General features: G+C 45.9%; 1 protein-coding gene across 1 annotated transcript in view; it reads left to right on the top strand.

Moving 5' to 3' along the window:
- The first annotated feature begins 226 nt into the window (after positions 1 to 226).
- The window catches only part of LOC145354663 (voltage-dependent calcium channel gamma-3 subunit-like), a 46,698-nt gene continuing 34,697 nt past the window's right edge, over positions 227 to 12,227 (top strand). Inside the window, exon 1 of the mRNA XM_080206095.1 lies at positions 227 to 593. Within this exon, the coding sequence (XP_080062221.1) occupies positions 380 to 593 (214 nt within the window). The 5' untranslated portion in view covers positions 227 to 379. The remainder of the gene's footprint in view (positions 594 to 12,227) is intronic.

Genomic DNA, 12,227 nt, shown 5'->3' on the forward strand with positions numbered 1-12,227 from the left:
CTTGCTGTGCCCCAGCACTGGGTGGAGGGGGGAGCTGGGATCTTGCTGTGCCCCAGCACTGGGTGGAGGGGGGAGCTGCTCAGTCTGAAGCGGCTGTTGAACATTTAGTGACCCCGGCTGACCCGGGAGGAGGGAGGGAGACACGCAGTGGAGGCGGTAGTGACGAGTGGAGGCTGACAGCTCTGCGCCCCCCCCCCCCCCCCTCCTCCTCCTCCTCCTCCTCCTCCAGAGCGGCTGATGTGCGGACTGGTACCGGCAGCAGCCCGGCTTCCCGGAGCCTGAGCGGGAGGACTGAGGGCGATGCAGCCCAGCCGGAGTTAGGGAGCCCGGGGGAGGGGAGGGCAGCGATGCCCCGGGGTCGGACAGAGAGGTTTTCACCATGATGGGAGTGTGTGACCGCGGGATGCAGATGCTGCTGACCACAGTAGGAGCTTTCGCCGCCTTCAGCCTGATGACCATCGCGGTGGGCACCGATTACTGGCTGTACTCCCGGGGAGTGTGCAGGAGCAAGTCTGACAGCGACAACGATACGGTCAGGAAAAACGAGGAAGTGATGACCCACTCCGGACTCTGGAGGACTTGTTGTCTGGAAGGTATTTGGCCAAATTATCCCCTTTCTCCCAATCCCAAATTCCCGTCCCAGCTCCTCATCCCCTGTGGTATTCCCAGTTATCTCCTCATCCCTGTGGCATTCCCAGTTATTTCCTCATCCCCTGTGGCATTCCCAGTTATTTATCTCCTCTCTCATCCCCACTCTCAATCCACCGCCCGCCTCTGGTATCTGATCTCTCACATTGACACAATCCCCAATCCAAACCTTTCCTAATCCAATGTCCCAGCTCCTCATCCCATTTCTTGCTCTTTCACCCGGCTCTCCCCTCGGTTCCCAGCCCAGTAGATGCAGAGTTGTGCTCCGGGCGGCACCATCCATCCAACTGTTACAGAGTCACGTTGAACTGGGGCGGCAGGAGCAGATCTCCCAACCCGGGGACATCTCTCTCGCCCTCCCGGAGAGTGAGTGCCGGCCCTGGGGCGCACAGAGCTGGAGCAAAGAAAGATAGAGAAAGGGGGGCGCGTGGGGGGAGAAGGGGGGAGGGAGAGTGGGAGGGAGATAGTTAGAAATTGAGAGGGGAAGGGGAAAGAGAAAAGGGGGAGAGAAAAGGGGGGAGGGAAAGATGGGGGGAGGGAGATAGAGGGAGAGAGGAATAAAAACAAACCCTGGCGCGCAGATAAAGGCAGAGAGGGAGGGAATCAGTTGTGAGAATGACTGAGACTGAATTTGAGCGCTGCTCCTTCTCTCCCGGATTAATTGAATGGAAGGTCATTCTTCAATTTAAATAACTTCATCATTTCACAAAGAACCGAAAATCGAAGATAACATCCTAATGCCATTCTGTGCGGAAAGATTGTGTGAGCTGCGTGCACTGCTGCTTAAATACCATTTTAATAACGGGGTATTTACTCTGAGGATTTAGTGTTACAATGGAGCTTTTTACCCTGTTACAGCGGCCAGCTCAACTCCAACACACCGCAATTCTGTAAAGCCCGTAGCCCACACACTCAAAGGTAGGAATTCCGACAGAACATAGCAAACTCTACACAACCTCTTTATCCCTACACATACATGATGTGTCGTGAGTGACACAGGGATAGTGTGGGTTACCCTGTCTATAAACTGAAGGCTAGAGAAGGAGGCCATTCGACCCATCCAGTCTGCATTGACTCTCCAAAAGAGTTATTTTATCCAGGCCTGTATCATGACCAAACCACCTAACCTACAGATCTTTGGAGTGTGGGAGGAAACCAGAGCACCCGGAGAAAACCCACATAGACACTGGGAGAAAGTGCAAATTCCACATTGTCATGTAAGGCTGGAATCAAACCCAGGACCTTGGTGCTATGAGGCAGCAGTGCTAACCACTGTACCACTGTGTCAGCTGCTCTGCTAATCTTGGCTGTTGCAGAGATGCCAGTTGCCCTGGTAACCCTGGCTGTAGCTCAGATGCCAATTGCCCGGGTAATCCTGGCTGTAGATGAGATACAGTTACCCTGGTAACCCTGGCTATAGCTGAGATACAGTTGCCCTCGTAACCCTAGCCAGTTGCCTTGGTTACCCAGGCTGTAGCTGAGATGTCAGTTGCCTTGGTTACCCTGGTGTAGCTGAGATACCAGTTGCCCTGGTTACCCTGGCTATCCCCAAGGTGCTGTTGCCCTGATTCAATTGCTCAGCCCATGTTATTGTTACTGGAATCTCCCACTCACTGCAGCTCTATGATCTTTGTGACTGTCTTGGTAAATAAAAAACACGTAAAGCACAAGAGATTTTCTCATTGTTTAAGGTCAGGATGCAGCAGACAGAACAAAACAGGCTCAGTGGTTTAACATGACTATAGAGGAAGTAAGCAGCACAAGAGAGAATAACCAGTTTGTAATCAGAGAAGTTACATGCAAAAGAATTTCCACCTTTTAAGAAAAAAAAATTGGTAAGTTCATTTCCAGTCTATGCTTTTGTGAGGTAAATCATCTTGAAATGTGTCACTTGAAAATGAAGTTGCTCTGAGAAACATGAGAAAATGTTTCTCTTCCCTGTTGAAATAACATGTTCTTTGTTAAACAGGTTTTCATGAAAAAAAGCGACCTTCAGTAAACAAGGCAATGTTACACTGACCTGTGAAAGCTACCTTCAACCAACCTGAGATACCATATTGAGTCAAAGACTGAAACTGCCTTTCACCACCTCAAAACATCCCCAAAGCAAATTAACTATTGTAATATAGGAAATGCAGAAGCCAATTTACACACATAAAAGTTCCACAAACAGCAATATGAAAATAACCAGTTAATCTGTTTTTATCAGACTTCTATCATTGTACAAATTGAGGCCATTCGGTTCACACACTTATTTCCTATTCTATTTTTCATCTCACACTGCCCCTCACTGAAATCATCCACTAATATAGCGTCAGTTTCCACAGTTACACTAATGACACCCAGCTCTGTCTCACCACAACTTCTCTGAACTCTTCCTCACTATCTCTAAACTGTCATTCAGTTTGTCTGACATCCTACTGGATGAGCAGAAATTTTTTCCAACTAAATATTGGGAAGACTGAAACGCATTCTCTTTCATCAGCATGAGCCCCTTTTCCCTAGCCTCCAACTCTGTCGTTCTCCCTGACAATTGTCTAGTGTCATATTTGAACCAGAGATGAGCTTCTGAGCACACATTAACACCATCACTGAGACCATTTCTTTGCACCCCTACAACATTCCTCAAATCTGCCCCTACCTCAGCTCATCTGCTGATCAATCCATCATGCAAATCAGCCCCCCATCAATTGACTCTGTCTACACTTACCACTGCCTCAGCAAAGCAGCAGCACAATTAAGGACCCCACGAACCCCAGACATTCTCTCTTCCACCTTCTTCCATCGGGAAAAAGATACAAAAGTCTGAGGTCACGTACCAACTGACTCAAGAACAGCTTCTCCCCTGCTGCCTTCAGACTTTTGAATGGACCTACCTTGCATTAAATTGATCTACACCCTAGCTATGACTGTAACACTATATTCTGCACTCTCTCATTTCCTTCTCTAGGAACGATATGCTTTGCCTGTATAGCAGGGAAGAACAATACTTTTCACTGTATACCAATACATGCGACAATAATAAATCAAATTAAACAAACGTATGTTACCTCTATTTTTGACAATTCCCAACTAACTCCTGTCCTGTTCCCTCATCCCTCCCCACCCCACACTCTACATCAATTCGCACGGAAGCAATCCCTCAATATTAAAATTCTTGTCCTTGTTCCAGAATCTCTCATGGCCTTATCCATACCCATTTCTGCCATCTTCTCCGGCTTTAAAATCCTTTGAAGTATCTGCACTCTTCTAATTCTGGCCTTTTCAGCATCCCAGTGTTAGTTGCTTCGTCACTGGTAGCCATGCTTTTAAGTTCTGGAACTCTCTCCCTCATACTTCTCTCCTTTAAGATGTTCCTTATAATCTACCTCTTTCATCTACCTCAGTATATCCTTATATGTCTCAGTGTAAGCTTTTGTTTGATAATGCTCCTGTTAAGTGCAATGGGACATTTTACTGTGTTAAAGATTGTAGTTGCTTTTGAGTTTATATCAGCTCTTTTAGACTACAATTTAGGTGGTGCCTCTCTATCCTCTTTCCCTATACCCCTGCAAATGTTTCTCTCTCAAGCATTTAACTTTTAGAAAGCACCAATAGATTTTGCATCCTCTACCTTATTAGGCAATGTATTCCAAATCCAAGTTATTTATTGGATAAAATGCGTTTCCTCAGGTCATCACTTTTTGTCAGTTACTTAAATCTGGTTTTGAACTCTTCATTGATTGGAATCAGTTTAGTTTCACTTTATTTACTCTATTTTAATTCTTCATTGTCTTAAAGACCTACCAAATCCCTTCTTAGCTTTCTCCACTCAGTAGAACAACCTCAGCTGCTCCAGTCTATTCACATAAATGAAATCCTTAATCCCTGGGTCCATTCTAGTAAATCTCTCCGCACCATCTCCAAAACCTTCACATCTTTTCTAAAGAATGATGCCCAGAACTGGACATAGTGTGCCAGCTGGGGCCAAACTGGTGTGTTACATTGGTTGAGCATATTTTCCTGGTTGGTTGTTGAGTGAGGGATAAATCTTGGCCTGGACACTGAGGAGAACCCTTCTGCTATTGTTTGAATAGTGCTCGAGGGATCTTCTTCTGTACCCACCTGAGGGGACAGGTGGGGGCCTCATCTTAATGCCTCATCTGGTGACACTCTGACTGTGCAGTACTCCCTCAGTGCTGCACTGGGTACATCAGCCTTGATTTTGTGCTCAGGTCTCTGGAGTGGCACTTGAACCCACAACCTTCTGGGGTAAGAGGTGAGAGTAAGAGGAGAGGTTGTGGATGGGTCTTTTTCTGCATGGAGGTCGGTCACCAGTGGAGTGCCCCAGGGATCTGTTCTAGGACCCTTGCTGTTTGTCATTTTCATAAATGACCTGGATGAGGAAGTGGAGGGATGGGTTAGTAAGTTCGCCGACGATACGAAGGTTGGTGGTGTTGTGGATAGTCTGGAGGGATGTCAGAAGTTGCAACGTGACATAGATAGGATGCAATACTGGGTGGAGAAGTGGCAGATGGACTTCAATGCGGATAAATGTGTAGTGGTCCATTTTGGCAGGACCAATGGGATGAAGGAGTACAATATCAAGGGTAGGAGTCTTAGCAGTGTTGAGGAGCAGAAGGATCTCGGGGTCCGGGTCCATAGGACTCTTAAATCGGCCTCGCAGCTGGAGGATGTGGTCAAGAAGGCGTATGGTGTACTGGCCTTCATTAGTCGAGGGATTGAGTTTAGGAGTTGGGAGGTAATGCTGCAACTTTATAAGACCCTTGTCAGACCCCACTTGGAGTATTGTGCGCAGTTCTGGTCGCCTCACTACAGGAAGGATGTGGAAGCTATTGAACATAAACATAAGAACATAAGAAACAGGAGCAGGAGTAGGCCATCTAGACCTTCGAGCCTGCCCCGCCATTCAATAAGATCATGGCTGATCTGTCATGGCTCAGTTCCACTTTCCCGCTTTCTCCCCATAACCCTTAATCCCCTCTCTTATCAAAAACCTATCTACCCGCGTCTTAAATATATTTAGCGAGGTAGCCTCCACCACTTCAACATAAGAACATAAGAAATAGGAGCAGGAGTAGGCCAACTAGCCCTTCGAGCCTGCCCCGCCATTCAATAAGATCATGGCTGATCTGTCGTGGCTCAGTTCCACATTCCCGCCCTCTCCCCATAACCCTTAATCCCCTCTCTCATCAAAAACCCATCAACCCGCATCTTAAAAATATTTAGCGAGGCAGCCTCCACCACTTCAACGGGCAGAGAATTCCAGAGATTCACCACCCTTTGAGTGAAGAAGTTCCTCCTCAACTCTGTTCTAAACTGCCCCTCCCCCTTATCTTGAGGCTGTGCCCTCTAGTCCTGCTGTCCTTTCTGAGCAGGAAGAACCTCTCCACCTCTACCCTATCCATCCCTTTCATCAATTGTACGTCTCAATAAGATCCCCCCTCATCCTTCTAAACTCTAATGAGTACTAGCCCAGTCTATTCAGCCTCTCCTCATAGCTCAACCCCCTCAACTCCAGTATCAGCCTAGTAAACCTCCTCTGCACTCCCAAAATATCCTTGCACAAGTGCGGCAACCAAAACTGCACACAGTACTCCAGCTGCGGCCTCACCAGTGCCCTGTACAGTTGCAGCAAGACCTCCCTACTTTTATATTCAATCCCCCTCGCTATGAAGGCCAGCATCCCATTTGCCTTCCTGACCACCTGCTGCACCTGTAGGCTGGGTTTTTGCGACTCATGCACAAGGACCCCCAGGTCCCTCTGCACCGTAGCATGCTGCAGCTTTTCGCCCTGTAAGTAGTAGTCCTTCCTACTCTTATAGAGAGTGCAGAGGAGATTTACAAGGATGTTGCCTGGATTGGGTGGCATGCCTTATGAAGATAGGTTGAGGGAGCTAGGTCTCTTCTCCCTGGAGAGACGAAGGTTGAGAGGCGACCTGATAGAGGTTTATAAAATGTTGAGAGGTATAGATAGGGTGGATTCTCGGAGGCTATTTCCCAGGGCTGAAATGGTCGCTACGAGAGGACACAGGTTTAAGGTGCTGGGAAGCAAGTACAGAGGAGATGTAAGGGGTAAGTTTTTCACTCAGAGAGTGGTGAGTGAGTGGAATCGGCTGCCATCGGTGGTGGTAGAGGCAAACTTGCTGGGGTCTTTTAAAAGACTTCTGGATGAGTACATGGGATTTAATGGGATTGGGAGTTACAGATAGTTCCATGGCCTGGTAGGTATGGATATGATCGGCGCAACTTGTGGGCCGAAGGGCCTGTTTGTACTGTAGTGTTCTATGTTCTATGTTCTATTACCACTGAAACACAGCTGACACCTAAAGTCTGGTGTTTGTTTAACTGAGTGTTTCCAGAAACAAGTCAGTACTGTTTGAAACAAAATGCAGATTCCCCTTTGTATTTCCTAAGGCCTGTGCTTGTAGAAGGCCCTTTATCTAGTGAGATAGTGGGGATCTTATTAGTCGGTATATTTTTCCAGTCCTGCTGGGCAGCGGAAAGATAGCATTCTGAGCCTGGCTGTGGATACTAATTGAAACTCAATTTCCATCTACAAGCACCCTCATCAATATGTTAACAGATCTGTCAGAAAGTAACCTGTGTGCTCAGCTGAATCAAAGGACAGTCAGGGCTTTGGTAGTGCATTGAGGCAGTTTCAAGAGACACTGGAATGTATTTCTGACGGAGGAGAGATTGAGGAAACAAAGAACTGAGTCGTTTGGGCCCAATCTCTGAAGAAGTGACAGACTTGTTAGAACTACTGACCTTTTCCAATATCTTTCCGGCCCCTTTTACTAGTTCTAATGCAATCCTTTGGAAAGCCACAGAAACATAGGTGAGAAAGGAGTGTGATTGTTGAGAAAAGGTGCACCAAGTTTGATAAATGGAACAATGTTGTTCCATTTTGTACCTGCAGAATATATCAGCAGTCCTAAGAATATAATTTTATTGCATATCTCCATTTCTCAAACACAATCATAGCTTCTCAAATTCATCGCCATATGCAAGGGTCTGATCTTTGCACTTCCAGCACAACCACTCGGGTACTTTTGGGAATAACTGAAGAGCAAAAGATTGTCTCCAAAGACTCTATCTTCAAACAGTTTTTTGCAGAAGAACCTTTAGAAGCCCGAGAGAAGTTGCCCTCCCTTGATAAAAGCAAATTACTGCAGATGCTGGAATCTCCTGCACCATGACCCTCAACCCCCACCTGTCCCTCCCAGAGCAAGATTAGAGTGCCTCTTGTTCTCACATTTCACCCCACCAGCTTCTACATGCAAAGCATACTTCTCCGCCATTTTCACCAACTCTAGCGTGATGCCACCACCAAACACATCTTCCCTTCACTCCCTCTGTCAGTATTCTGTACAGACTGTTCTCTCCGAGATAACCTCGTCCAGTCCTCCACCTCTTCTGTCACTCATGGCACCTTCCCATGCAATCACAGAAGGTGTAACACCTGTCTTCTATGCACATCATCCATGGTCCCAAACATTCATTCCAGGTTAAGCAGTGTTTCACTTGCACCTCTTTCAATTTGGTCTATTGCATTCGTTGCTCCCAATGTGGCCTCCACTATATCGGAGAGACCAAGCGAAGACTAGGTGATTGCTTTGCTGAGAACCTTCCATCTATGCACAGTCAGGACCTTGACCTTCCAGTTGCTTGCTGTTTTTACACACGACCCTACTCCCATGCCCACATGTCTGTCCTTGGCTCGCTGCAATGTTCCAGCGAAGCTCAACACAAACTGGAGAAACAGCACCTCATCTTCCGGCTAGGCACTTTATAGCCTTCCGGTCTCAACATCGAATTCATCTTCAGATGATTTGCTCTACTGCACCTCAGCCCCCTTGTTTTCACTCCATTTTATTTAATTTTTTTTACTGTTCTCCACCTTTTATTTCTTTATTGTCTTCATTTTTCTTCCCCTCCCACTTTTTCCCCCTACTTCATCACTGTTCCATTATCTTCTCTGCTCCTTTGTCTTGTAGTTTGCCAGTTTTTCTCTATCACTAGAGAGGCAGTGCTTGATAGACTAATGGGACTGAAGGTGGACAAGTCCCCAGGACTGGATGGAATGCATCCCAGGGTTCTGAAAGAAATGGCAGAGGTGATGGTGGATGCCTTAGTGATTATTTACCAATATTTGCCGGATTCGGGGGAAGTGCCAGAAGATTGGAAAACGGCTAATGTTACGCCGCTGTTTAAAAAAGGTAGCAGACAAAAGGCAGGGAATTATAGGCTGGTTAGTTTAACGTCTGTAGTTGGAAAAATGCTTGAATCCGTCATCAAAGAAGAAATAGCGAGGCACCTAGATAGGAATGGTTTGATAGAGCAGACGCAGCACGGATTCATTAAGGGGAAGTCATGTTTGACAAATTTATTGGATTTCTATGAGGATGTGACTAGTGCGGTAGACAGAGGGGAGCTGGTGGATGTGGTGTTTCTGGATTTTCAAAATGTGTTTGATAAGGTGCCTCATAAAAGGTTGCTACAGAAGGTTAGGGTGCACGGAGTTGGGGGTAAGGTGTTAGGATTGGCTGTCTAATAGGAAGCAGAGAGTTGGTATCAATGGGTGCTATTCTGGTTGGCAGTTGGTGACTAGTGGAGTGCCGCAGGGATTGGTGCTGGGGCCTCAGCTATTTACCATTTATATAGATGATCTGGAGGAGGGGGCTGTGTGTAGGGTGACGAAATTTGCTGATGACACGAAGATGAGTGGAAAAGCAAATTGCGTGGAGGGTGTGGAAAGTCTGCAGAGGGATCTGGATAGGCTGAGCAAGTGGGCGAGGACCTGGCAGATGGAGTATAATGTTAGCAAGTGTGAGGTTATCCACTTTGGCAGAAATAATAGTAGGAGGGATTACTATTTAAAGGGCGAAAAGCTGCAGCATGCTACGGTACAGAGGGACCTGGGGGTCCTTGTGCATGAGTCGCAAAAACCCAGTCTGCAGGTGCAGCAGGTGATCAAGAAGGCGAATGGGATGCTGGCCTTTATAGCGAGGGGGATAGAATATAAAAGCAGGGAGGTCTTGCTGCAACTGTACAGGGTACTGGTGAGGCCGCAGCTGGAGTACTGTGTGCAGTTTTGGTTGCCGCACTTGAGGAAGGATATATTGGCCTTGGAGGGAGTGCAGAGGAAGTTCACTAGGCTGATACCGGAGATGAGGGGGTTATACTATGAAGAGAGACTGAATAGACTGGGTCTGTACTCGTTGGAGTTTAGAAGGATGAGGGGGGATCTTATTAGAGACGTGTAAGATCATGAAGGGGATGGACAGGTACAAGTAGAGAGATTCTTCCCGCTCAGAAAGGACAGTAGGACTAGAGGGCACAGCCTCAAGATACGGGGGGTGCAGTTTAGATCAGAGTTGAGGAGAAACTTCTTCACTCAAAGGGTGGTGAATCTCTGGAATTCTCTGCCCGTTGAAGTGGTGGAGGCTACCTCGCTAAATATATTTAAGTCACAGGTAGATAGGTTTTTGACAGACAAGGGAATTAAGGGTTATGGGGAGAAAGTGGGAAAGTGGAACTGATCCACTTCAGATCAGCCATGATCTTATTGAATGGCGGAGCAGGCTCGGAGGGCTAGATGGCCTACTCCTGCTCCTATTTCTTATGTTCTTTTCTCCCTCTGCTTCCTCTTTTCCTACATTCTATCTCTGTTCCTTTCCACACACACACGACCTCCCCCCACCCCCGCTGCTGAACATCTCCATCTGTCACAGCTTACTGCTTCTCTGCCGTTTGGCCATTCACACCCTTAATTCTCTCTGCGGACTGCCATTAGCATTGGTTTCTATGGCTATGACTCATCTTTCATTCCCTCACCCTGCAGTATAAATATCTTCTACTTTCTATGCTTTTTAGCTTTGACAAAGGGTCGTCTGGATTCGAAACATTGGCTCTTTTCTCTCCTTACACATGCTGCCAGACCTGCTGACATTTTCCAGCATTCTCTCTTTTGATTTGCTCTTCCTTGATTTGATTTGATTTATTATTGTCACATGTATTATGATACAGTGAAAAGTATTGTTTCTTATGCACTATATAGATAAAACACACCATTCATAGAGTACACAGGGGAGAAGGAAAGGAGAGGGTGCAGAATACAGTGTAACAGTCATAGCTAGGGTGTAGAGGGTGATCAGCTTAATATCAGATAGTTCCATTTAAAAGTCTGATGTCAGCCGGAAAGAAGCTGTTCTCAAGTCAATTGGTACGTGATCTCGGGCTTTAGTAACATTTTCTCAACAGAAGAAAGTGGAACAGAGTATATTCCCCAGATGCATGGGGTCCTTGGTTATGCTGGTTGTTTTTCGGAGGCAGTGAAAAGTGTAGATGGAGTCAATGAATGGGAGGCTGGTTTGCGTGATGGATTGGGCTATGTTCACAACCCTTACAGTCTTGGTCAGAGCAGGTGCCACATTAAGCTGTGATGCATCCAGAAAGGATGCTTTCTACTGTGCATCTGTAAAAATTGGTGAGACCTGGAGCAGACATGTCGTATTCCCTTAACCTCCTGAGAAAGTAGAGCTTTCTTAATTATAGTGTCAGCTTGGAGGAATCAAGACAAGTTGTTGGTGAGATTCAAGTTCATGAGCTGCTTTTGGAATCAAAAAACAGTGAATGATGATCCACAACAGCCTTGATCTGAATGAACTGCAGAATGGGCACAAGTGACTGAATGGCCTCCTCCTGTTCATATGTTCCTGTTCTCACCATATCCTCCTGGGAATTCTGGTCACTTTGTGGTTACATAAGCTACTTTGCTATGTCGATAAAATGGCAGTAAAGAAATCCCAGTGCCTTGAGAGGTATTAATACTAATTCTTGACAATTATTGGTTAGAACATTGTGTCCAGTTCCGAGTCTACTTCATAAGATTACAGAGTGAGTGTAGAATAATTTTACTGATCCTGGGGCGAAAGTTTTACTTGTGAGGAGGGATCAGAGAAGTTGCCTTTTTTAATCAAGAACTATACATTAAGATGGGAGCTGACGGGTGTTCAAAACTATGATGGTTTTTCCTATTTCCATATCACAACCTATTTCCACTGATTGGCAAGTACGTGATTTGAAAGAGTACATTCACATTTGCTATTAAATTGACAAAGAATAGAATATAATTATATAGAATATACAGCACAGAAGCAGACTGTTTATCCAAATGGTCCATGTCAATGTTCATGCTCCACATGAACCTCCACCTTCTATTCCTTTTTATTCTTTGTACACTTAACTAGCTTTCTCTTAAAAGTACCTATGCTTCATCTGTGGGAGCAAGTTCTACATACTCACCACTATTTGGACAAATAAATTTCTCCTGAATTCTCACTGGTCCCTACCTCTGACCTAAGTCACAATTGGAAACATTTGCTCCAAACCTAAATGAACAAAGGAAGCAGCCAGGAGATCTTCAATACAGAGCCAGGGTCCAAGATACAGAAAACTTGTTAAATAGTTGGGTGTAATTTTTAGTTCCAGTTAAGGTTATTGTAAACAGCGGGAATTGAATATTATGCAAACCTAAATATTTCCCAAGCTGTTAGGATAATCAAAATAACAAG

This window comes from Carcharhinus amblyrhynchos, chromosome 18 (genome assembly GCF_965287045.1).
Source record: "Carcharhinus amblyrhynchos chromosome 18, sCarAmb.v2.hapA, whole genome shotgun sequence".
NCBI lineage: Eukaryota > Metazoa > Chordata > Chondrichthyes > Carcharhiniformes > Carcharhinidae > Carcharhinus > Carcharhinus amblyrhynchos.